The following is a 27,469-nucleotide window of genomic DNA, read 5'->3' on the forward strand; positions in this document are numbered from 1 at the left end:
AACCAATTAATGACACTAGGGAAATATGATATTCTGATTGGCCAGGTGAGGGTGCCAAGATGGAGGTAGTCTCACCAGAACCTCATCAACTGTTATTGAGTTTAAAGAGACTTTTAGTCCTCTACCATCACAGTTGGTTTACAGATGTGAACTTATTTTACATGTATATATTGAGTAAAACGACTTTCTACTATATAATCTTTACATGCAGTAACCTTTATTTATAAACAATATTTTCACTGAAGTGGAGCTGGAGTGATTGCAAGTGTACTGGGTAGTAAGGATTGGGGGGAGGCCCCTTAGAATTGTCCCCCAAATTCTCTTTACTAAGTCAGCGATCACGTACGCTTATCTGAAAGGTGAGCTCTGTGGAAACAGAAATGGTAGAGCTAAGTTTTAACAAGGGGAAATGAGAAGCAGAGGTCAGGGATGATGGAGAAATGGAGGTGGGAGAGCGGGAGGCTGATCGCCGGCCCGTAAAGAAAACAAGCATTTAAGGGGTGGGGAACAATTAACGTGAGGTTACCGAATGGAAGAGCTCAGAAGTGAAACTTGGTTTACTTTACCAGGTTATTTGTAACGCCAACTGCAGAGTATTAGTGGTTTCATAAAACATTTCTTGAGGGTGACTACCAGCCTTAGGACAGGATGGAAGCTTCGTGAGAAAGGTCGGGATAGCCTGGACAACCAAAGACGGTCAACTGGCCACCAGTTCACGATTTCTCCACTCCTGGCAGCTACGCACCGTCGCTCAGCCTGGCTGACGGCGAGCCAGGGCCAACCGGCGCCACGCCCCTCCCGGCGACCGGCTCTGAGCTTGCGTCACTTCCGGTCCTGGGCGATTCGCTTCCAGGTCGGACTGAGTCTCTTGCTCTCGGAATCTGTGAGTGGTGGCGGTGCCGCGCTGTCCGCGTTCTCTCTTCCCGGTGTGACCAAGCTGCAGTGTCCACCGGCGAGGAGTACCCGCTGCCCCGAGCCGAGGAGGACGAGGAGGAGATCTGGGAGCGAGCGGCGGCCGGCCTGGGCCGCTCTGGTGGGGGCTGGCGACTCTGCTCCTTCACTTGCTGCTGTCTCTGGGAACCGGGTGTCAGCACTGAGGAGTCTTCAGCGGACAGCGATCCCCTTCCCCGGCTCCCCTGCCCACCCTGCCGGGGAGGGCGGAAGATGCCAGTGAAGAAGAAGAGAAAATCCTCTGGGGTGGCAGCGGCAGTAGCGGAAGACGGAGGCCTGAAAAAGTGTAAAATCTCCAGGTACCACCTCCCCCCACCCTTCAATCTTTCCTCCTTCCTCCTTCGCCGGACGGCAAGGGGAGAAGGAGGCGGGCCTGGTCTCCGGGGCTCGGGCTGGGGAGAGGTGAGCCCACTCTGAGAAAGCTAGGTGGTGGCTGCAGGACACCGCGAGTGCCTGCGCCGGCTCCACCTCGTGTTCGGTGTGTGCGCTCTGGCGCCTATGGAGGGACTGGAAGTCTCCTCACATTGGAGTCTCCGTGCCCTGGAGGGTGGGGAAACAGGAATGCGTACGTAAATTGCGCTCTTTCCCCTTACCCGCTACACCCTCAATCCCACCCCACCCCCACCCCCACCCCCACCCCCTGGCCTTCTTTCCAGACCTAGAAGTGAGTACAGATCCGCGGAATGGTCACTTCTAGAATTTCTTTGTAGAGTGTGAAGAAAGGAGCAGAGCATGAGGACTCTTGACCTGACAACTGCCATGGGGATGGTAGAAAGGAAAGCTCCCTGTGCTATAATTGATCTCCGGTAGTAGTTGGAGTGGTCTAACCCGGATGATCCCAGCAGCAGGCCTTTAAATCGCAGGAGCTGCATTTTCTGGAAGGATAGCGCCTCCACCTGCGCCAAGTCCCTCTGTGCAGAGTTGGAAAGGCCCTGTATGCGTTTTGTGTTCTAGCATTCTGCTGTTAGTTCTCAATATAAATATTAATAATTTGAAAGCTATTGTACTCTGTATCCTCTTGGAGAAAAAGAAAACAAAGCAAAGCTATAGTTATAGCTCTTTGATCCCATTGTAGCATGTCATTGGAGCATCGCAGCAACCTTGTATGCTGCAAAAAATCATTGCAATTTAGGCGTGAGAAGTGGGTTTTTTAAATCCGCTTATTGGATGTCTTTGGCTGTATCAGTGGTTGGCACTTGATGTGACAACTTTAGGTGCTGCTATGAAAAGAAGACTAGCCAGCGTTATAAAGAGGAGATTATAATAGAGCTCTCCTTAAAGAGAGACCTGCTTAAAATGTGAGGTCGGTGGCTTATTTAGTCTGCATCTTCTTTTCATAATTGGTTAAATTTTTTTCCTTCATTATTGTGTTTGGCAAAGGAGCCTAAGGATATTTCTTGGGCTGTTACTGTGAAAGATGGTGCTGTTTTCATATCCCTCTTGGTAACTCACACTAGAATTTAACATGGTTACTCCACTAGCTCATATTTTTATGAAACTTACAAATTAGTTTTTTATTATTCTAACTTGTAGTCATCTTAAGTGTATAATGTATCAAAATTATTTAAATTGAGCACATTAAAATAGCTGAGCAGTCAATATTATTAGAACTCAGGTGATACTTTGCTCAATCAACTTAAAATTTTAAATATAGTACCCTTATTTTACGTTACGTTACATTACATTAGTCAGTTGCAGAAGTTATAGCATTTCTATGTTATGGTGGTGTAACTATTTGAGCTTCTTGAGAAGGTTCTCTGAAGTTCATTAAATCCTATGGCCATTTATGAAATTCCTAACTTTTAATGGTTTTATGAAAAAGATAAACAGACTCTGGGATTAAATAGCTTTGGCCCAATTATTTGTACTGTTTCTATCTTTTGGAGTTTTTTGTTTTTTTTTTTTTTTAATCTGTGGAATTCAATTTTACCCATAGGTCGTAAATCATCTTTTATCTTTAAATATCTATTTAATCTTAGTTGATGATGAACAACTCTTAATACATAATTTTATTTTGAAATATTGATTCATTAAGTATCAAAATATACTTTGTAAGATTTTGTTTTCAAATGTGTACCTATTATACACAAATATAATTTTCATGCAAATCAGCAGAAGGATCACTGGAAAGATTTATGTTTTCCCAAGTACCAGTCCTGCATTGAGAACATTAGGTTGAACTTCTGTGTGGTCTTTTGAAATTTGGGGAATTAATTTTAGTTGATATTTTTGGAATTTGATAATGAGCAAAGTAGCATTTGGGTTTTGTTAGCCAGAAATTTTAATGTACTGTTTCAAATTGCAAATACTTAACAACTCCAATTTTTTTCTTCTAATGCCAGCTGTAAAAAAAAATACTTTGTTTAGTTTGAATTGAAGTAGTTCATATTGAACTTAGCTTTTCACTAAAAGTTGAGACTTGATAAAATTCTTAGGCATTTGTGTGTTTTCTAAGCTATTGCAGATCCCAACCCCCTGCTAGACTAATAAGTGGAGAGGAACATTTTTCAAGCAAGAAGTGCCTGGCTTGGTTTTATGAGTATGCAGGTAATGAAATTAATATAAGAAGATATCGGTCACATGCTTTAAAACGGTTTTTTGGTTCATTATTTTAACGAATTATTTATTGCAGGCCTGCTATGTGTTAGTGCTGTGTGCTGCAATCAGGGTCAAGGCTGAGAATTGTGGGTAGGCTAAGAATTTGGTGCCATTTCAGGCTGATATTTTCTGTAAATATATAATTCAGTATATATTTAGTAGGAGGGTTGAAACTCATTTACTGTTAATACAATTTGTAAGCAGACACGTTCACTTACTGGTTTACATCCATTGACTAAAGTGGACTTGGTATTCTGGAAAACACAAAGTATGTAATAAAACATTTTATACGTTATATAGTTCTTTTCAGTATTCTTTTGAAATTTTTCTGAACTAGAAACTGACATTTTCTGACACTTTTAGGAGACATAGTAAAAAATTCAAACCTCAGGGCCGGCCCGGTAGTGTAGTGGTTAAGTTTGGGCTCCACTTCGGTGGCCCAGGGTTCGCAGATTCGGATCCTAGGCGCAGACCTACACACTGCTTATCAAGCCATACTGTGACAGGCATCCCACATATAAAAAAAGTAGAGGAAGATGGGCATGGATGTTAGCCCAGGGCCAGTGTTCCTCAGCAAAAAGAGGAAGGCAACAAATTGTAACATTGGCAACAAATGTTAGCTCAGGGCTAATCTTCCTCACACACACAAAAAAATTCAAAACTCAGGTATATCATTGCACAACACCTTTACCCTTTAGTAATTGCTATTTAGACATTCATTTCTACTAGAGATGCAATAATAAATAAGAAAAGAAAAAGACTGATATTAATACAGTGTGATATATGCTATATTAGGAAGATGCACTGTGAGGATTCATACAAGGAATATATAACCCAGCCTTGGAACTGTCGGGGAAGGCTTCTTGAAGGAGTTAACTTAAACTAAATCCTGTTAAGTGGTAGATAAAAAGCTCTAGGCCTAGGTTGGGGCTGTAGTTTATAGAGGTGAAAGTCAAAGGCTGGGATGAAGCTGAGGAGTTAAGCAAACATATACATGGAAAAGAACACTTATTTCCTGTTTATTACTAACTGCTTCATAAGCATATATGAAAGCTTTTTTCCCTTAGAATGATTTTGGTCTTTTGGAATTATTGATTTTAAAGCTTTTTTTTCCCCTTGTTTCTTTTCTCTTGCCTACTTCTCTGGTTGTTTGAGGGTTTTTTTCCCCCTCTTTTAGCGCTATCATTCTCAGAGTGTTTGTTTAAAATAAAACTGTATATGCAGTCATTATCTTATATTTAGTGCTAATCAAGATAAGGTCTCAAGTGTGCTCTGAACTTGAAGTTAGGCTAACTGTATGGAAAGTAAGACTATTTTGGGGGACAGTAACTTCACTGTTGGGATCAGCTGAGTGATCCCAAAAGTATAATTTAAAAATTGTTTAGTAACAGAACAGATTCTTTCTAGACCAGAAAAACTGCTATTACTGGCATCCCAAGATAACCACTAACCCAAATTAAATGAACAGAATTCATTTTCTTACTGACCTCCATTTGAAACGTTGACCCATTATTCAAAATGCCAGTTTTACTGGTATGCATGATATAAAATCAAAAGGTCATCTTATTTGTCTTATCGAGGTTACTAGATACCATAAAATTAACTAGTCAGGTTTTTTTCTTTCATGCCTACTTGTTTTACCTCTCCTAGGGACTTTCTTGGGTAGCATAAGAGTCTAATTAGTTAAACATTTCCTTTACTAGCATTTTATAGTAGCCAGCATAATAATTGCTATTTTTATTCCAAAAATTGTGCTAAGTATATAATTTTTCCTTATGACCATTCTGTTAAGTAGACAGTGTTATCCCTATTTTATAGATGAGAAAATTGAGACTTAGATTAAGTAATTTGCCCAAGATCACACAATGACAAGAGCCAGGATTCAAACCTAGGCTTTTCTAACCATATGCTTTTAACTACTACTGTCTTATAATATTTTTTTTTGGTTGTTTTTTTGGTTGTTGTTTGTTTTTTTAAATACTCTGTACAGGCAACTGATTTTCTTTCACAAAGAAAATATTATAACTGCACTTGAGGTTAACTTATCTTCTGTCATTCATTGAATGATTTATTCAATAAATATTTATTGAGCACTCGTATGTCAGGCACTGTGCTAAGTGCTGACAATATAATGGTGAGCAAGTCAGACAAGATCCCTGCCCTCGGGGGACTTGCCTTCTAATGGGGAAGACAGACAGTAAATAGGTAAGTAGGCAAGATAATTACAGATTGTGGAGGGTTATAAAGGTAATAAATACGGTGAGGTACAGGGATAGGAAGTAGAAAGTTTGGGTTAACTTTCAAATAAGATGATTAGGGAAGGCCTCTATAGAGATTACTTTGGGCAGAGACCTGATTGACAAGAAGGAACCAGTTGTTCGCCAAATAAACAGTAACTCTTCCATCTTAAAATGGGGATGTCCCTTATTAAAATGGAGGCAGTAATTGGGCCTACTGAAATAATACATGTAAAACACTTAGCACAGTGCCTGGTATACAGTCAGAACTCAATAAATGTTAGCTTTTATTAAAAGAATAATAGTATTACAGCATCAGATTTACTGGTTGTGTATTTTTACAGTACTGTTTCAAAATTAACAATACAGCTCCTATGTAGCTCATATTGAAGGTGCTGTGTCATTCATTGAGCACAACTTCTTTTCCTGAGCATCTGCTATGTCTGGCGTGGTTTTAGGCCCTGCAGATATAGCCAGGAACATTTCTTTATGGTTACAAAAAAATCAGACAACTGATTTTTTTTTTTTGGTTTTAACAATATTTTACCACTAATCTTGTTAATATAGTCTTATAGGTCATATGTGATAAGCCTCATGGTTTTGCCCTTTCACAAGACCTCTCATCTTGAGTAATATTTAAATTAGCAAAGATTCAGTAATGTACTGGGCCTGTTACTAAACAAAAGCGTAGAAAGTAAAAAGGCACTTTTAAAGTCTTATAAAGAATCAAAAAGAGGGGATAGAATTGCATAGTCCTGATAAAGTACCCAGCTGGTAGAGTGAACTAAATCATTTCCATAGCTTCTTAAATTGAGTGGAAACCTTTTTTTTTTTGCCTGAAAGAGGTGGTTAAATTCAGCTCCAGAGGTTTTACCCTGGGAGTAATTTTACTGGAAAAGTGTGTTTCAAGAAGTATAATTAACATTATACAATCAGGGAAAAGAACATTGGTATAGACCTTGTTTTAGATTTAAATCTGTTATTTGCATTGCTTTGAGAAAGTCATGTAACATTTATGGAAAGGTCTTATATGTATCTTACATATCTCTGTATAACATAATTTAACTTGATTCTAATCAAATTTTAATCACTAACTAATTCCCCAGTTTCTAGGAAGGCCATATTTTATGACAGTAATTGATATTTCTTGACATAACTCTTTAGTGTTCTCTTCTAATTACTACTTATCGCAGCTTCAAGGGCAAGTCAGCTTTCTTGTTGCATTAGAAAAATTTAGAATATATTCCTATTGTGCCTTAAAAAAAATTTTTTTCTTCCATTAAATTTTTTATCTGATTTTTACTTTCATCCAAATCACATATAAGGATGCATATTTAGTTATATTTTTTAACAGCTTTATTGTATATGTATACCTTTTAAATTACATAATTAACATATTCTTATTTAAAAAATCCTCCAAATATATATTAGGAAGTGAAAGTTTCCTATAATTACCACCCCCTTTACCTTTTAACACCTCACTGCATAAGTAAGTACAGTACTCACTTAAACCAAAAAATTTAAAAAGGATTTTGGTTTCAGACTGCATGTTAACGTTATCTTAGCAATCTGGATCTCATCTGAAACAGCCAGAATATATTGGCCACATACTGAATGGCTATATTCTTCTATTAAGAAAAACTATAGGATGTTGGCTTCATGTTGTGCTTATGAACTAATGACGGTGATGTAAAATGCCACCTGAGCAGCCATAGGTTAGTCTATGATTTATAAAGCTGGAGTATTTTTAGTCCTAAGAAAACAAATTTCTCTTTGTTACTTTAACAATAAGATTTCAAGACTACATTTTAAAAAGCTGAGTGTGTTAAACATATTTCTATCGTATTTCACATTGTTTTAAAATTTGTTTTAGTCTTTTTTTTTAATTGAGATATAACATATTAGTTTCAGGTGTGCAACGTAATGATTTGATAATTGTATATATTGCAAAATGATCACCACATAATTCTGTTAACATCTATCACTACACATTTTTTTTTCTTGTGATGAGAACTTTTAAGATCTACTCTTTCAAATATACAGTAATACTGTAACTACAGTCATCATGCTATACATTACATCCCCAGGACTTAGGAAGTTTGTACCTTTTGACCATCTTCACGCGTTTTGCCCATACTCCCCAACCCCTGCCTCTGGCAACCACCACTCTGTTCTCTATATGAGTTTGGGTTCTTATTTGTTTTTTTTTTTTGTTTTGTTTTTTGTTTTTTTTTGTAGATTCCACATATAAGTGGGAACCTATGGTATTTGTCTTTCTCTGATTTATTTTACTTAGCATAATGCCTTCTAGGTCCATACATGTTGTCACAAATTTATTTTAATCTTATCCAGTCACAAAAGAGACCTAGTAATGATGTAATTACTATATTTTGGGAATCTAATAACATAAAAATATGAGAATTGATGTATTGACTTATATTTAGTGTTACTAAGGGAGAAAAAATGATAGACATAAGGGATTGATTAATTAATCCCTTAATTGAGGGATTCAACTTTTTTGTTTCTACATTAAGATGACACAACTAATGCTTTGCTGTTTTAGAACCAAGGTGATAAGGAAAATATCTCATTCTGGAATTGGAATGTAGTAATTTCCTTAAGTCATTATTTTCATAATATGTATATCTTATTAAAGTATTTCATTTTGTTTGGGTTTATTTCAAAAGGGTAATGAATGACCTGTTTTAGTAAGTAAACAAATATTCTTCTCTGGTTACTGTCTTGAATCGTGGGTTCATACGGGCACATTCTAGTAGAATAAGAAGCTCAAACCTTCTTACGCTTCTTTATATTCATGCATTGCCAAAAGTTTTCTTCAGAGAAGGCTGTCTGTAAATGTTTTTTAATGGGTAGGTTCAAGTTATTTTACAAACTAGTGATTGATATTAATGCTATTTACTTTTTTATTATTTTAATTTCATTTTGTAATGTGGTGTTCAAAGAATATTTCAGAAATTTTAAATTTTAAATCTCATAGCAAATATTTATGCTTTATCAAAGATATGTCAAAATTCAAATTCAGTTATTTGCAAAAAATGTTATGGTGTATTCATAGATGCCTTTAGCACAGTGGCTTATGTTTTATGTTGTTATTAAATTATAACAATAAAATATATAAATTATTTTTGTCTTTGAAGGTCCTGATGAAGTTGTAGGGCCAGAAGGAATGGAAAAATTTTGTGAAGACATTGGTGTTGAACCTGAAAATGTATGTTTTATTTCTAAGTAGAATGGAATACAAGTGGGGTATAGCATATTCATAAATTTCTAAAAATCGGGACACTTTAATCTTATATGAAGACTTTGTTTCTTCATATTTAATATTGTAGATTTTCATTTAGGGTATTTTAGGGTAATTTAAGTGGGGCACATGTTCTCTTTCTTGATACAAATGTCATTTGTAATCGAGTGAGAGAGATTCTACCTTCAGAAACTGTTAGAACTTTTTACTTTAAAGAAATTAGCCATCTTAATTTCTTTATAGTTAATAATTCCAGAGGTTGTACTCTTTAATAGTTGAAGGATGGAAATAGTTGTATAAAAATGCTCTCCATGATAAATATAGACTTGATTATCTCTGTGCTGACTTTTCCCCTATCCTTTATGTTCTGTTCTTTCCAGATTATTATGTTAGTTTTAGCGTGGAAATTGGAGGCTGAAAGCATGGGATTTTTTACCAAGGAAGAATGGTTAAAGGGGATGACTTCATTACAGTAAGACATTTTTTTAAAAAACAAATTTGATGGCCTATTTGAAGATCTTAATTGATATTTTGTGCTTCATAATTTTCAGGAGTAAGGTTTCACCTTAAGATAATCAAATTGGTTTGATCTATAACAATCAGATTGACAAAATTTATATTGTGGTCTTGGCAAAATGAATAGTTACCTTATTTTTCATATTCTCTAAGAAAGAACCTCAGTACAGTCCTATTAATTTTCATTGACTCTCTTGGTGGGTGTATTAGAGGTCCATGATCAAAGTTGTTTACTCACAGGTTGTTTGAGCAATAAAGGGTTTCCTTCTCTGAATGTAGGATTCTACTATGTAAGGAGTTTATTCTTGGGCAGTCCTAAGCTCTGGGGCCTCCTCTCACGCCTCTTTAATTTTATAATTAATTTAAAAAAGAAATTTGAAGATAGAGTTACATGGTATTTTTATTATTTCTTTTTTGCCAAATGAATCTTAGAAAAAACAAAAGTAGAAATGTTGTATGGCTCCCCTGCAACCTTTAGCCATAAATTTTACAGTTCTATACTTTCAGTTTCGGATCCTGCCTTTGAACACTTTCGTAAGTTATAGCATTGTTTCTTTATAAAAATAATTTGATTTTGGCTTTCAAGTGAAGTTTGCTTAGTTTCAGAATCAATTAGTAATTCTGTTAATTTTATATTATGTCACGTTCTTAATATTCATGCAGGATGTTACTAGTTATCAACATTCTAAAATAGTTAGAGGAAGCATTAATTTATAATATTTTTCAGCCAAAAACTGGGGGTTAATTAGCCATGTTGTTTCCTGTTGCGATTATGCTTTTATTAACAGTGACTATTCTTTACTCCTTGTTTGCCTGTCCTTAAATTTCAAAATACCTGATTATTTTTTTAAGTGTATTTGTTCATATAGAACTTAAATTTTTATATTTGAATTTTCAGTGTCCAATGCTTTGTAATTCTCCTTTTTAACCAGCATTAACGTATAGATATTTTATATATATATATATGTATATTTTCCTTTTTTTTTAGGTAAAACTCTTGGCTTATATGAACCAAATCATAATTTCTAGAATAGAACATAAAATCAGCCATCTCACTTTCATTATTTATAGGTGAGATAAGGAGTCTGAGACTCAGAGAAGTGAAGAAAATATTTGCCAAAGTTTATGTAGCTCCCCTAGTGGCAAAGCTAGAACATAGAATTTAAATTTTCTGATTTCCAATCTACCATTCTGTACTTCCTATTGCATCATTCTTTTGTATATACATAGCATTCTTTATAAAATAGAGGACCAGCTTTTTAAATCATAGTATTTACAACCAAGACTGAATTCTGTCATTCATCTAGGTGTCATAACATGCCGAATTAAAATAATATTGATTCTGAAATTCTCTGGACTATTTCCCACCTTTAATAAGCTTTTTAGAGAAAGAGAAAATGCACAAAAGAGTATGCAAAGAATATAAACTTGTTTTCATATAGCTCAGTCTGTTTTATTGAGATTTATATCAGTTGTCACATGTCTTATTAACTGTAAGGCATTTTATTTGACATTATAAATGCTTTTTGTACTACTCCTATTCCTTTTTAATTGTATACTGCTTTTTTGAATATTCCAGCTAACAAGTGTTTGTATATTTTTAAACCAAAAGTCCCTAATTATTTTTGTTTTTACATAACAATATAATATAAAGAGCCTTTGTATAATAGAAATGTGTAAGCACAAAGCATTTCTAGTATTTACTCTTGAATAATTAGCAGCATATGGCCTTGGGTACAAGAATAGAAATTGACTAACCCATGAACATATTTTTTATTAACACGTCTTTCCTATAAGAAGTTCACAAGCTATACAAAATTAAAGCAATTGTTTAGCACTTAAAATTGACCCAGAGGTTTCTGTTTCACTCGTTTATTATGCCCGGCGCATCTGCCTAGAACTCCATACTGTAGAGCCTTGAAGCTACTCAAATTAAGCAAGCACTCTTGACTGAGAAAATAGTTGTTTTTTCCCCATGATCTAGATTGCTATGTGAAGTACAAAGTATCTTTTCTCAATTGGTTAAGTCTTATTACTCCCTGAATCGTCATGTAAAAAACTTCCTAGGAATAAATAGTTTAAAATTTAAACCAAGGGAGACAAAGGAATCTATATAAGTCTTCATTTTTTATTTTATAGTTGTCTAGTATACTTAGTTTTATATAATCATAAAATATAAAACTTCACAGACTTGATTTCCTTTATAGATTTTTCATATTTTTAGGATTTAATTTAACCCGGGCATAGTTATTTAATCGTCCCTAAATCATCTTAACATAGTTATCATTGTTTCAAACTAATTAATTTTAACCCATAGAAAATTTTAGTAGAGCTCTGATGAAGAATATAAACAGTCTCGTAGTTAAAACATGTACTGTGGTTAAGGATAGTGGACTGTAATAATCATGATTAATTAAAATCCATAATTATATAATGCTTAACAGTTTTCAGAATACTTTTTTTACATTCATTTATTTTAAGGCTGTTTATTCATACAGACGTTCCATAACTGAATTGTCTTTCTCTTTTGTGTAAAAGAATTTATGGGTGTGATTGTATAAAATTAGACTAAAATGGCCATTTTGTAAGTTTCAGGGGGCGTAATTGCCATATCCTTTTCAGGTACTTGCTCTGTGTAGTTTTCATCATTGTTTAATAGTAGTCAAATTTCCCTTCAAATCAGATTTAATTTAATAGATATTTACATTAAATATCTCTATTATGTAAGGTGCTGTGCTGCCTACTGGTGATCACAGTGAAGCATAAGACGTAGCTCCTGCCCTTTAGCTACATTTTAATAGGGCAAGGAAGGCATTACAATACTATAACCATGAATCTAGGTAGAATACGACAAGTGGTAGAGGAAAAGTACAAAATACCATGGAAGCACAGCTGCTAATAAGGTTAATTTCGTCTGAGTAGACAGGAAAATCTTTATAAAGGTGTGGCATTTGAACTGGACTTTGAAGAATGATTAGGAATTTGATGGTTGATGATATAGGAAAATGTTTCTGAAGAGGAAATTGTGAGCAGAGCCTTCAGATAGGAAAGCATATGTTTGAAGGAAGTAGTTTGGTTTGTTAGAATCAAAAGGTACATAAAGAAAATTGACAGAAGAGGTTTAAATTCCAGGTAGTTGGGATAATGGCTGCATTATGGAAGGCCTTGGGTAACATGTTGAGTGAGTTTAAACATATATTATAGATATTGGGAAACCAGAGATTTTTGACCATAGGAATCATCAAAGATTTTTGGAATCGTTTTCAATAGAGCAGTTGTTTTAATGTTTTTAAGGTCATAGACTCTTGAGAACCTTATGGAAACTGTGGACCTTATCTCCTTTAAGATGCACATATGCCACTATACACAAAATGTTGCATATGGATCTTCCTCTTCCTTGCATCTATGGATGCGAGATTCCAAGGATACTTGCAGATTTTTGTTATCACATACCTTACTGGAGTGGAGAACTTTTGTCTGCTAACTGCAAGTTTGGTGTTAAAGCAAGGTTGCAGTAGCATGCTGGTGGAGAAAACTGTGAGCATAGAATCTAGAGAAGAGTGTACTTTATTATTATAATGAAAAAAAGAGGCAAAAAGACAGCATCTGACAAGAATAGTAGTAACTATGCTGCCTACCAGTAGATTACAACTTGTACACCCTCTGGTCTCCATATTGAGCCCTGGACTTTGAAGATTAAAGCCAATATTCTGGGTTGGCTTTTCTTTAGGAGAGAGAGGAATGGGGAGCATTTATACGATTTGTTTGTTGGGGTGGAAGAGTAGGGTAGATGGTATGTTATGGCATGTGTAGTTTGTGACTATCATCCATTTAGCATTTTGGGTCCAACTACTAATTGCCATTAACATCCTTCCCCTCTGCTCTCCCCCGAGGTCATCGTGACAATTTCAAAATGCCCCCTCTCCGCATTTCCTAATACCCCCAGAGGTGGACTGTATTGTTCTGATCAATAGACCTGATTCAGAGAAAGTTCTAAACCTAGAACTTTGTGAATAAAATTCTTCTTGTTAGACATCGATGTGTCACAGCATGCTTATTGGAATTTACTGATTAAGGAAGAGAATGTCATAGATCTAATACATAAATGAGAATTTCTTTTCATTTTAAAGGTCTTTAATTAAGCAGAAATTCAAAAGCCTTCCTTGTTAATCAAATGTTTAGTAATACTCAGGAAATTAATTTCCAAGTCATAATGTTGAAATTTAAACCCATGTCCACTCATTCTAACCACAGTGGCCTTAGAGAGTGGTGTCATATTATGCCGGTGTTTCCTAAAATGTGTGTGGTTTTATTTGGTTCTTATTCAAAAACACTGTCTCTTGTTTTCCATGATATACTGGTTAAGTATGCATTTCTTTTTAGCTCAGGGGAAATACTCTTTCTAAACTTCCCAAGTTATGAGATATTGACATTATTAACTCTTCTGAGTCTATTTTGGGGCTAGATTAAATACAAAGAATTGTGTTGTGTTAGTGACTGCTTGAGTATGTTCACTGGTTTTGCTAGGTCCATTCACAGACTTTATGATGTTGGTAATAAATGTGGAGGTTTGTACTTAGATTTTTTTGCACTCTTCTCCAAGAAGAACAATTGTCAGTTGTTCTATTAAATTCTTTTTCTGCTCAAGATTTAGATAGCCCATTAGGAATGGTATGAAATCGTTTAGATAGAGCCTCCAATGTGTAGGTGATTTTTAAGCCATTTGCCTCAAAAGGAGCATTATCAATCTAAGAATTGTGCTAAGCGTTTGACACACGTATTCTCATTTAATCTTACGATTGTCTATTATCGTTATTGTCGTTTTAAAATCAGGAAACTGACTCTGAAAAAGTTAAGTAACTTGCCTAAAGCCACATGGCTGGAAATGGAGGAGTTGGAATTTTAACCAGCCTATTTAACTTGAAACTTTGTTCTTCACTTTATCTCTGTCTTAAGCTTATTGAGATCGCATCCTAAGTAATATTGTTGCTGTGTATACCTATGGATTGTAAAATATTTGGAAAAGATTGTAATTTCTTGGATTCTTACCTCCTTAGTGACTTGTCGCTCACTACTTAGGCACTGTACAATTTTGTTTGAACTACAATTTCCCACTAACCTTTCCCCAGATAGGAATTTTGAAACTTTTTATAATTAAATAAATATATCATCTACTTTGTGGTTTATTTTTGTTATTCGTAGTTTTATCTAATATATAATTTTGGAATGCTTCTATATGCCAGACCCTATGTTATGCTGTGAGAATGATTTTCAAACTCTGGTGGTAGTAAGAAGAACATCTGAATGTAGAGAGGCAACCTTTATCTTTTTTGCCCTTCTGAATCTCAAGTCTATTATGATTCCGTATGAAATTTTGTGAAAATGTGAGTCACATTACTAAAAAAAATTTGGAAAGCACTGCTTCAGGAAACTACAATGATTTAGAAAATGAGGCTCCTACTTAAGATAGATCATGACGGGGAAGGGAGTATATGTAACTAGTTACTTAAAATGTAGTACCCTGTGAGCATTCTTAACTGATAACTCTGGAGATCTTGAAGACTTCATGTCCAAATTTTCAAACGGCATTATAGTAGCATATAATCTGGGAATTTGTTTTTTTTGGCATATTCTTCTGGTAGAAGTTAACTGCATTTTCAACTTTCATTAAAGCTTTTTTTCACATAATGAAAAATTTTTGCACTAATAAAAGTCACTGATTGAAATAGTAATAAGTTTCTAATAAATAGAATAAATTTTTTTCGTTTCTGCGTGAAACACATCATACACTCATTCGTGTATGAGGAACTAGGCCCCAGACAAATCATATACTTAGTTAATTTATCCAAATTTTTATTTCCATTTCTGGCAGTATGGCAGACTAAATGTGCAAAGAAACCATTTCTCGTGTAAAACAAATGTTGGATAGAATATAAAAACATCTTTTAAAAAGCATATCTGGGGGCTGGCCTGGTGGCGCAGCCGTTAAGTGCGCACGCTCCGCTGCGGCGGCCTGGGGTTCGCACATTCGGATCCCAGGTGCTCACTGACGCACCACTTGTTAACCCATGCTGTGGTGGCGTCTCATATAAAGTAGAGGAAGACGGGCATGGATGTTAGCCCAGGGCCAATCTTCCTCAAGAAAAAAGAGGAGGATTGGCATTGGATGTTAGCTCAGGGCTATTCCTCCTCGCGCAAAAAAAAAAAAAAAACAAGCGTATCTGGACTTGAGTATAAGTTATGGAAAATAATCAGAGGCCAGAAATGATAAGATATGGTGATTCCATAGGGATCTGTGGAGCTGGCATTTACCCTGAGGATACCTACCTATTCCTAGTCACTTAGGTCTAGCTATTAACTTGTCTGTGCATGTTGGGAATAGGAGAAAAAGTGCAAGTCCTGAGTAGGGTAAGAATCAGATCAAAGCTCCCCCGTTAAGTCATTGATGCCAAACCTACCCAATAGATGGAGACTTGATTGCTCGGGCTTGGTTCTGCATACAATTGGAAGTAAAGGGCTTCTACCCAAGAGAATTCCTAGTCAAAGGTTTTCATTATGCAGATTTAGGGCTGGAATTCATTATTTGTATAACACAAGCCAAAAATATATTCTAGAATTGTCCCAAGTAATGGTACACCCTTGTGTGTAGTAGAAGCAATTCTTCTGTACAGGAATGCATTTTAAAAAGAAGCCTCAATTTCTGCAGAAAAAGTTTGAGTGATCGTTAGTTAACAATCAAAAATCACTAAACATATTGAGAAACAGATCTTAAACTTCAGAATCAGACTCTTTTAAGACTGGTATTTTGAATTATCACAATCTCAGTGTAAAATAACTACATTTAATATGTTGAAAGAAAAAAGAAATGGTCTCAGCTGATCAGATTTCAAGTAATTAAATTTTTAAAAGTGAAAAATAGAAAAAATTTAAAACTCAATGGATGAGCTATAAAGGAGATAGATATAAATAAAGTAGGAATCAGTGACCTACAATATCTGGGGAAAATAGGAAAGAAAGGCTAAGAGAAATTGTGGATAAATTTTTTTTACTGTTGAGTTTTGAGAGTTTTCTCTATATTCTAGATAGGTGTCCTTCATTGAATATGTGGTTTGCAAACATTTTTTCCACTCTGTAGCTTGTGTTTTCATCCTTTTACGAGGATTTTTGCTAGGCAAAAATTTGTAATTTTGATGAAGTCCAGTTTATCAGTTTTTCCTTTTATTGATTGTGCTTTTGATGTCAAGTCTAAAAATTCTTTGCCTAGCCTTAGATCCTGAGAATTTTCTCTTATGTTTTTTTCTAAAAGGCTTGTATTTTTACATTTTACTTTTAAATCAGTGATGCATTCTGAGTTAATTTCTTTAAAAGGTGTAAGACTCCAGTAACATTTGTTGAAAAACTCTTTCCCCCGTTGAATTGTTTTTGTACCTTTGTCAAAAATCATTTGGACATATTCGCGTGGGTCTGTTTCTGGATTCCCTATTCTGTTCTGTTGATCTGTCTTAACCTTTTGCCGATACCACACAGTTTAGATTACTGTAGCTGTATACTAAGTCTTGAAATCAGGTAGACTAATTCATCTTTTTTCAAAATTGTGTTAAGTATTCCAGTTCCTTTGCTTTTCCAAAAATTTTAGAATAATCTTCTCTATATCTACAAAAAATTTTTATTTCTTTCATCAATCTTCTGTAGTTTTCAGCATACATGTTTTGTTAGAATTACATCTAGATATTTTTTTATTTTGCGTCACAGCATGGTGTTTTTAATTTTAGCCTCCACATGTTCATTACCAATGTGTAGAAATACAATTGATTTTTGTATGTTTGTGTTGTATCCTGTGCCCTTGCTGAACTCACTTATTCTAAGGTTTTTTCTGTATTCCTTGCGTTTTCTGCATAGCTAATCATGTCATATGACTAAACATGAAATAGGGAAATAAGGACAGTTTTCTTTCTTTTTTGATCTGTATATCTTTTAGTTTCTTTCCTTGACATTGCCAGAATTTCTACGACTATGTTGCATAAGCATGGTAACAGTGAACATCCTTTCCTGGCTCCCCATCTTAGAGGGAAGCCTTCAGGCTTTCACCATTAAGTATGTTAGCTGTAGGTTGTTTGTAGATGCTCTTTATCAAGTTTAGGGAGTTCTGCTCTATCCCTATTTTTCTGTGAGTTTTAACATGAATGGATGTTAAATATTTTAAATACTTTTTCTGCATTAAATCATATAATCATGTAGTTTTTCTTTTTTAGCCTAATATTGTGATTACGTTGATTGGTTTTTGAATATTGAATTAGTCTTGCATACCTGGAATAAATCCCACTTGGTCATGGTGTATGATTATTTTTATATACTGCTGAATTCTGTTTGCTAATATTTTGTTAAAGATTCATGCAGGATATTGGTCTGCATTTTTCTTTTCTTTCTTTGTTTATTGAGATATAATTGACATATAACATTATATTAGTTTCAAGTGTACAACATAGTGATTCAATATTTGTATATGTTGCAAAATGTTCACCACAATAAGTCTGTTTAACATCCATCACTATACATGGTTGCAAAATTTTTTTTCTTGTGATGATTTCTTTTTTTTTTTTAATACTATCTTTGTCTGGTTTGGTGTCAAGGTGATAACTGACTTTATAAAATGTATTGGGAAGTTTTTCTTTGTATTTTATTTTTTTGAAAGAGATTGTGTAGAATTCGTCTTCCAAGACTGGTAGAATTCCACAGTGAAACCATCTGAGCCTGCAGCTTTCTTTTTTAGAATTTTTTTAAAATTTTGAATTCAATTTCTTTAATAGTTATAGGGCTATTCAAGTTATTTCATATTGTGTGTGTTGTAGTAGTTTTATTTTTCAAGGAATTGGTCCATTTCATCTAAGTTGTCAAATTTATATCTTTTTGATATTCTTTTGATATGTGCAGTTCTGTAGTGATGTCCTTTGTTTCATTCCTAACATTGGTAATTTTTGTCTTCTTTTTTCTTTGTCATTCTTGCTAGCAACTTGTCACTTTTATTGATCTTTTCCAAAGAATCAGCTCTTTGTTTAATTGATTTTTCTCTTATGTTTCTGTTTTCAATTTCATTGATTTCTGCTCTTAATTATTTACTTTTTACTGCTTGCTTTAGGATTATTTTGCTCTTCTTTTTCTGGATTCTAAAGATAGGAGCTTAGATTCTTTTTTGTTTTTTGGTTTTTTTTTGTGGGAAGGATTAGCCCTGAGCTAGCATCTGTCGCCAATCCTCCTCTTTTTGCTGAGGGAGACTAGCCCTGGGCTAACATCTGTGCCCATCTTCCTCTGCTTTACATGGGATGCTGCCACGGGGTGGCTTGACAGGCGGTGTGTTGGTGCGTGCCTGGGATCCAAACCCCGGGCCACCGCAGCAGAGTGTGCTTAACCGCTTAACTGCTACACCACCAGGCTGGCCCCTAGGAACTTAGATTCTTTTTTTTTTTTTTTTTTTTTTTTGGTGAGGAAGATCAGCCCTGAGCTAACATCCATGCTAATCCTCCTCTTTTTGCTGAGGAAGACTGGCTGTGAGCTAACATCTATTGCCAATCCTCCTTTTTTTTTTTCCCCAAAGCCCCAGTAGATAGTTGTATGTCATAGTTGCACATCCTTCTAGTTGCTTTTAGGAGCTTAGGTTCTTGATTGAGACTTTTTCTCTTTTCTGATGTTTGCATTTAGTGCTATAAATTTCCCTCTCAACACTACTTTGTGTCTCGCAAAATTTGATATGTTTTTATTTTCATTCAGTTCAATATGTTTTCTGGTTTCCACTGAGACTTGTCTTACTCATGGGTTATTGAGGAGTTTGCTGTTTAGTTTCTAAGTGTTTGGAGATTTTGCTGTTATCTTCCTGTTATTTCTGCTTTGGTGTCATTGTGGTCAGAGATCATATTCTTTGTGAGAATCTGTCAAGGTTTATTTTTATGGCTCAGGATATGGTCTGCCTTGGTTTACATTCTGTGGGCACTTGAAAAGAATATGTATTTTGTTGTCATTGATTGGAATGTTCTGTTAATGTCAATTTGATCCTGTTGATTGACGATGTTGTTGAATTCTTCTATATGTTTACTAACGTTCTGTGTAGTTGTTCTATCAATTGCTGAGAGAGGGGTGTTGAAATCTCTAACTATATATAATTGTGGATTTGTTTATTTCTCCTTTCAGTTCTGTAAGTTTTTGCTTCACATATTTTGCAGCTCTTTTCTTTGGTACATACACATTTAGGATTGTTATGTCGTCTTGGTGGATTGACCATTTTATCATTATGTAGTGTTTCTGTCTGTTCTGATTATTTTCTTTGCACTGATTTCTACAGTAGCTCATATTAATATAGCCACTCCTCCTTTCTTATGATGTTTCTTATAATGTTTCCAGGATACCTCATGTTCTATTCTTTTACTTTCAGTCTGTCTATATTGTTATATTTAAAGTCAGTTCCTTTGTAGGTAACATACAGTTGGGTCATTTTTCTTTTCTTCTTTTTTTTTAATCCAGTGTGTCAATCCCTGTCTTCTAATTGGTGTATTTAGACTACTTACATTTAATGTAATTATTGATCCATTAGGGTTTAAGTCTGCCCTGTATTTTACAAGTCAAAAATTTTCATTTGGTTCTTTTTATATGTTCTTTCTTTTTCCTTAGACTTTCTATTTTTTTACTGAGACTTTCTGTCTTTTCATTTGTTTTCTTTTGTTCATTATTGCTTATTGAAGCAATTTTATAATAGCTTCTTTAAAATCTGTCAAATAATTCTAAACATCTCTATCATTTTGGTGTTTGCATCTGTTGATTGTCTTTTTGCATGCTTTTGAGACTTTGGTTCTTGGTATGGGAAATTCTGAGTATTATCTTATGAAACTCTGGATCTTATTTAAACCTTGTGTTTTAGCTAGCTTCCTCTGACACAACTTTGGCGGGAGAATTGGGGGTCACTGCCTCATTACTTCCACGTACAGGTTGAAATTGAAGTTACCCACTCTGCATCCATTGACATCTGAGGAGGGAAGTTCTCATTACTGTTGGCAGGTGTGAGAGTTCTACGTCATCAAAAGGCTTCCACTGATACCTTTTTGTTCCCTACAAAGTATCCACTGACCTTGCTAGGGTGGTGGCCTGTTGCTGCAGTGATGGTAAAAGCCCTGACTCTTCACAAGGCCTCCTCTGACACTACCCAAGGGCTGAGGAGTATTGGCTGCTCGTTACTACCTGGTCGGAACGGGAGTTCGTGTTCCCCATGTGCTTTCCAGTGACACTGCAGGAGTTGAGAGGGAGACCTCCTCATATCCTGGTGAGGGTGGACCATTCAGATCCCATTTGGCCTTTGCTGGCATTGATGGGGTTTGAGTCACAGTTTTTTCTGTGGTGTTTGACTGGAGAAGAGTGTTTTTTCTAAAAATTTTCTGTCTTGCTAGGCTGCTTGCTTTTGGCTAGAGGGAGAGCAGGCTTTTATTGGGATATTTTTTGTCTGCTCCATTGGCATTTCTGGTTTGCTGACTCCTTCAGCTCCAAGTCTGGGATAGACAAGGCAAGAAGAAAACCCAGGGGACTCACTCCTGTATTGTTCCTCAGAGTCTTTCAGAGTTCTTTCAGTCTTCTTATGTTTATGTCTAATGTCCAGGGCTTTTGGTTGAATTAGCAGGGCATCCTGCTTCCTGGAAGCAGAAGTTACTTCTTATATCTATTAATAAAAAAGCAAACCTTCTGCCCTACCCCCCATCCCTCTTTAGTTAGTGCCTCTTTTTTTATGCTTCCTTTTAGAACCAAACTCTCTGAAAGCATTTTACTTATTTTCTCTAGTTCCTCTCTCATTCTCTCTTAAACCTATTCTAGTAAGACTTTTATCCCTACCACTCTTCCAAAACCACTCTTATCAAGGCATCCTTTACAAGTGAATAAACAAAGCAATAATACTTATCAAAACTGTTTTGGTTTATTGTTAGTGCTGGTAGAGTTGATTTCAGTTCCTGGTGATCCTGTGTACAGCAGAGCAGAACTCTCCCTGGTCTTTCTGCACCATCCTCTCACTTCCGGCACTATATCAGCCAATGCTCCAGTGCTATTCATAGGGTTTTCATGTCTGGCTTTTTCAGAAATGGGTCCTTCTTCCTAGTTTGTCCACTGATACTTATCCATCATGGGTGACCCTGCTGGTATTTGAAATACCAGTGACAGGGCTTTCAGCAACACAGCAACATGCAGCTGCCACAGTATGACAACTGACAGATGGTGATGTGGTTCTCTGACCAGGAAACAAACCTGGGTCGCAGCAGTGAGAGCTCCAAATCTTAATCACTGGACCACCAGGGCTGGCTATCAAAACTGTGGCTGAAGCTCAGATTGTACTTAGAGGGAAATTATAGTCTTAAATGTTATAGTAAAAGAGGAAAACAGCTTGAAACTTAATGAACTAGTAGCTAATTTAAGAAGTTAGGGAAAGGATCAACCCAAACAAGAAGAAGAAAGGAGATAAAAAGATGTCCAGGCATCATTAAAATAGAAAGCAAAGGTACAATTGAGAGAATTAAGAAATTCTGGCAAAATAGTCAAGAAAAACAAAGAAAAGGCAAAAATACATAATAATGCATATTAGAAAATATTATAATTTTAATCGACATATTTAAATAAAATTATATGTGAAATAAATTATCATAAAAGTATATAAATGACCAAAACTGATTCAAAAAGAAATAGAAAATCTGAATGGTCCTATAACCATTAGAAATGCTGATTTAGTAGTTAAAAGTCTTTCCTTTTCTCAATACAAAGGCCCAGGTGGTTTTTCAGCTGAGTTTGAACAAATGCTAATTCCAGTGTGCAGTAAACTTTTCAGAAAACAGAAAAAAGGATAATAATTCTCATTTCATTTTTGGGAAGCTTTTGCTATAAGCTTGTCAAAACTAGCAAAGAGAATGTGAAAGAATGAAATTTACAAGCCAGTCTCACGTATGAACATTGCAAAAAAAGGCTAGCGATATATACAGCAGGTAACATGACCAAATTTAACTTACTCTAGGAATGTAAGATTTAAGCAACATTATAAATTGATCCAAAATATTTATACCTTAATAGAATTGTTACTACAAGTCACATTGTTGATTTAGAATAGTAAAAGTCTTAGTTAAATCTGAGAATGCTTGGTGTCTATAGTACATGATGAGTACTAACGTTTTTTGAGCAGAAATGTTGTGGGTCACAGTGGATGGCACAACTAATTTGATTGAGCGTGTCAGATGGTCTCTCATGGACAGCAAAAAGTGAGTTAGATTTTGATGAATAATATTTTGTCAAAATGTTGGAGGGAATAACATTTCAAGTAGAGGAAATAATATATGCTAAAGCATAGCTGTGGCATTTGGGAGTGGTAAGTGAAATATAACTAGAGCACAGTAAGGATATTAGGACCTGGCAGGAGATGAGACTGGAGATTTGCGTCAATTGTGAAAGGCTTTGTCTGCCACGCTTCTTGCTGAATAGTGGAATATATCAACCTAGTGAGAGTCAGAAGGCCAGTAAAGATTGAGCATTCCATCTATTTATCTTCTTATATGTCTTACCTTTAGAAATAACATGTAATTTGTTTGTGTTCTTTTCCTTATATGCCGTATTTGAAGTTAGGTCTTGCAACTGATTTGCCTTGATTTTTTGTTCACTAAAAATGTAGGGATCTGAATTTGTGACTGAACCACTAATATGTATGTATTTCCGCTGTGTTGTATCCTGCTGTAAGAACTTTCCAATGAAATAAGTGACAGAGGCCTGATTAATTTCATTTACTCCGCCATCTTTTTAACTTTATATATGATAAAAGCACATTTAATGCATCTCTTTTTAAGAGCTATTTGTGATTTTATTGGCCTTTTTTGATTGAGTTGTATTTTTTTTTAAAGAAAAGTCATTGGAGTCATTGATTGCCAGGTTTTTTTTTTTCTTTTTCCTTTTTTATTGCATTAGTAGAGACAAGACAACAAGTTTGTCTGTTATTGTAAATTTGTGAATCAGAGAATTTTAAACCTAAATTAACTTCATAAATGAGCTCACTTTTTTCTTAATGTGTTCCTTCTAACCTCCTGAAGACACTTTATTTAACTTTCTTGATTATATAATGTTTGATTTTTTTTTTTTAATTTAAGGTGTGACTGCACAGAAAAGTTACAGAACAAATTTGACTTTTTGCGCTCACAGTTGAATGATATTTCTTCATTTAAGAATATCTACAGATATGCCTTTGATTTTGCAAGGGTAGGTGCAATTTCCATGTTTTGTAATTTTGGTATTTTTTTAATCTTGAGACCACACTTAGGAAAAATTTTTTACTTATGTTTTAGGATAAAGATCAGAGAAGCCTTGATATTGATACTGCTAAATCTATGTTAGCTCTTCTGCTTGGGAGGACATGGCCACTGTTTTCAGTATTTTACCAGTACTTGGAGGTATGTATGTTTTTTCACTTTGAAAATTTTGTTTTAAAAGTTAATCTGATCAAAAATATACCTTTGAGGAAAAACAGATTTTTAATACCGTGCTTTTTAAAATATCTGCTTAAGTAGTAGAAAATTTCTATTAAAATGTGTACATATCTGGGGCCAGCCTGGTGGCGTAGTAGTTAAGTTCACGCGCTCTGCTTCAGCAGCCCAGGGTTCGCAGGTTCAGATCCCAGGCGCAGACCTACACTGCTCATCAAGCCATGCTGTGGTGACGTCCCACATACAAAATAGAGGAAGATTGGCACAGATGTTAGCTCAGGGACAATCTTCCTGACCAAAAAAAAAGTGTACGTATCTGCTGTCGCTTTTAGACGTGTTTATGTTCATTAATATATTCTGTCCCTACCATATTTTGATTTTACCCCTTGCATCCCTCCCATAAAAAAAGAAACCTTCAAGAAATATATTTTAGCATAGGCATTCTTCATGCAAAATTAGTTTCTTGGTCTTTTGGCAAGAGAGAATTGATGCTAGTGCACAAATCTCAAGCTTGTAAGTCAGGTTTCTTTCTGCAACACAGCATCTAAGGCTGAAATCCACATAAGAGAACCAATAAAGTAATAAAACTTTCCTTTTCATTTAGGCTCAATCTAAAGAATTAGAATAAAGCTTTTAATATTTTATGTCCACAAATATGAGAATGTCTATAATATTGTACTTAGGTGTACTAATTACTGAAAAAAAGTATGCTGAATTTATAAGGTTTGTCATAGCACCTACCACAGGCAGTGGTTTTAAGAAGATACTGTCCTTTTTTTCTGTTGCTGTCTTTGGTTTTCTATTTGTTTTTATGCCTTTCCAATTTTAGTTTTTTTGGTATACTTCTCACCTTTTCTTGAATACAAATGCTTTTGCCTTTTGATTTGAAAATAACGTCTCATAAAGTTGATTGTTTATGGTAGCAAGTTTCCCAGAGTAGTTTTGTTTAAAACTTGTGATGAGACAATAGTATGAAAAAGTCATATGTGAATGGGGTTTCTGCACATCTAAATCTTTAAGCCTAATGGCGTAGATGTTTTTGATGGATGTTATCAGTCTTCCTCCTATTAGCAGCTTTGGGCAAAAATAAATATAACTGAATGTAAAAATATTCACCTCTGAAGGGAGCTGAGAGAACTAAAAATTTTCAAACACTTGTTATGGGGAGAATGTTTGACACATTATCTTTTTAAATCTTTATAACACCACTTTGAATTACATTTTATACCCATTTTAGCAAGTGAGGAAATGGGTATAAGTTATTAAGTAGCTTTCCCAAGCTCTCTCAATTAAGTGGCAGAAGTAGGATCTGAACCCAAGCCAATACTCTTTCCACTGCCTCTAAAGATGCCAACTTCAAAATGTAGCTAAACATAAATCTCATGCAAAGAAATGATTACTAGGAAGCAGATTGAGGGTACTTACTGGATGTAGGAAATGATGTATATCTTCATCTCTTTGTTGGTTACAGAAGTATATATATAAGTAAAAATTCATTGAGTTTTACCCTTACTATTAGTACCCTTGATACTCTTGTTATTCTTCAAAAGTGAATGAAAAATAAAGGAAAAAATAAATTGAATGATGTTAAAATGTAAATATGCCCCTGAGGATTCTTTTAAGAAACACAAATAATTTAATTAAAAGAGGAATAAATGTTTCGGGAAAGACCAAATCACAAAAAAATGTTATAACTAGATTTATTGAGGTCAAGACTTAATAAATAATGCTTGTCTTGTTATCTCAATATTTATATCATTTTCTACAGCAATCAAAGTATCGTGTTATGAACAAAGATCAGTGGTACAACGTATTAGAATTCAGCAGAACAGTCCATGCCGATCTTAGTAACTATGATGAAGATGGTGCTTGTAAGTATTATGTAATGTTTTCCTATGAAAATAAAATTCTTAAACCTGTTAAATGAGAACATGCATTTGTGTAGTATTGCCGTAAAGGATTTAAACTTCCTACCAGTAACTTTTATTATTTAATCACGTGGGAAGTGTGGAGAAGGTAGGTATAGAAGGTAGACAGAGAGCTTAGATTGAGCAATGTTATAAAATCTGTACTAGTAAATGAAATGTTTTCAATTTCTCAGCAACAGAATATTATAGCTAAATTTTAATAATAATTTCTGCATCTAAAAGCTAAAATTCTGCTTTATTCCTGCCTTTCCTGGCATTTTCCTATGGAAGAAAAATGTAGTCATTATTTTAAAGATAGGAAAGCAAAACATCAGCTACAATAGAAAAATCTTTAAAAGTAATATCATAGTACCCATTCACAATATGGCAAATAATGTCAAAGTGACTTCCTTTTGAAATTATTGTGTAAACAGGTAATGAAATATTTACAGTTTTTCAGTCTTTCAAGTTAAAATATCTGTCCATATTCTTCAACAGAGAGGCCAGAATGCCATAAAACAGATCTTTGAAGTAATGATAAATTAATTAGATAAGCCAAATTAATTCTCTAGAACTATAAAGTAAGTTTTCAGGTCCCACCACCAGTTTGGTTGCATGCACTGTTTTTCTCTTGTGAAGGGTTACGTGGAAAGGTACATTCCTATAAACATAAACTGAAATTATGGACTTATTTCTGTGACACTGAAGAAATAAAATACTGAAGAAGTGATAACTTTATTTTTCCCTACATATATTGTTTCCTCTCCTACAAAATGGTATAAAATGTAATAATATTTTTAGAAATAATACCTTGCAGCAGCAAACTGGCAGCCCAAGTGTTACATATGGCCTGCAGATGTGTATATTAATGTGTGTTTTGAGTAAACATTTAATTAGAAAAAGAGAGAGGTTAATATTGACTTAGTTATTGAAGAGTTCATGCAACACTTAAACCTTGAGAAGGAAGTTGCTACAAATACCCATTGTGGAAAGTCCCTTATGTCAAAAAAGGAAAAGGCTAAGAAAGCACCATTAAGTGGAAGAGGGAGGCTGGAAGCAGAACACCTGCAGAAGGGAAGGGTCAGTCCCCTGTCATCATTACAGCTTGTGGGGAGTTTGTTTTATAGTTGGAGAGATGAGTTCACTGAATTCTAACAAAAATTGTTTCTTTATTTCTAGGGCCTGTTCTTCTTGATGAATTTGTTGAGTGGCAAAAAATCCGTCAAACATCATAGCAAGAACTATTGTGAAGAAAATGCAAACCTTTTGATTCCCACGTGTGTAGAAGCTAATGAGATAAGGGGAAAAAGTCCAAAGGGTGCATTTTCATTCATATGAAAGACTTCTCATAGTACTTTTTTTTCCTTGTTTTTAAAGGAAGTTTTCTCGTTACATGTGATAGGCATTGAGCCACACCTCTCTGAGACTGAATATTGAAGTTTTTGTTTTGAGTTATGTTTATAACATTTATTTCAGAACAATAAAGATTCAGATTTGTGACAAAGGCCTTAAAGTGAA

At 34.9% G+C, this 27,469-nt stretch overlaps 1 protein-coding gene across 2 annotated transcripts; it reads left to right on the top strand.

The window, feature by feature from the left end:
- The first annotated feature begins 910 nt into the window (after nt 1-910).
- Nucleotides 911-27,469, top strand: DCUN1D5 (defective in cullin neddylation 1 domain containing 5). 2 transcript variants are annotated; one of them, XM_058545327.1, is made up of 8 exons: nt 911-1,250; nt 3,407-3,498; nt 8,945-9,015; nt 9,429-9,520; nt 23,712-23,820; nt 23,907-24,011; nt 25,813-25,915; nt 27,131-27,469. In XM_058545327.1, exons 1-8 carry the CDS (start codon nt 1,165-1,167, stop codon nt 27,184-27,186), a joined length of 714 nt encoding a protein of 237 aa, XP_058401310.1. In that variant the 5' UTR covers nt 911-1,164; the 3' UTR covers nt 27,187-27,469. The 2 variants fall into 2 exon arrangements, with proteins under 2 accessions (XP_058401310.1, XP_058401311.1); XM_058545328.1 differs by lacking the exons at nt 911-1,250; nt 3,407-3,498; nt 9,429-9,520 and having other exon boundaries at nt 8,940-9,015.

This window comes from Diceros bicornis, chromosome 7 (assembly GCF_020826845.1).
Source record: "Diceros bicornis minor isolate mBicDic1 chromosome 7, mDicBic1.mat.cur, whole genome shotgun sequence".
In the NCBI taxonomy this organism is placed as follows: Eukaryota; Metazoa; Chordata; class Mammalia; order Perissodactyla; family Rhinocerotidae; genus Diceros; species Diceros bicornis.

What these genes read in the sequence shown, in the direction of transcription:
- DCUN1D5 (XM_058545327.1), top strand. Translation starts at nt 1,165, where the DNA reads ATGCCAGTGAAGAAGAAGAGAAAATCCTCTGGGGTGGCAGCGGCAGTA. An exon ending in TTGGTTTTATGAGTATGCAG is followed by an intron (nt 3,499 to 8,944) that starts GTAATGAAATTA and finishes TTGTCTTTGAAG; the next exon opens with GTCCTGATGAAGTTGTAGGG. An exon ending in TTGGTGTTGAACCTGAAAAT is followed by an intron (nt 9,016 to 9,428) that starts GTATGTTTTATT and finishes TGTTCTTTCCAG; the next exon opens with ATTATTATGTTAGTTTTAGC.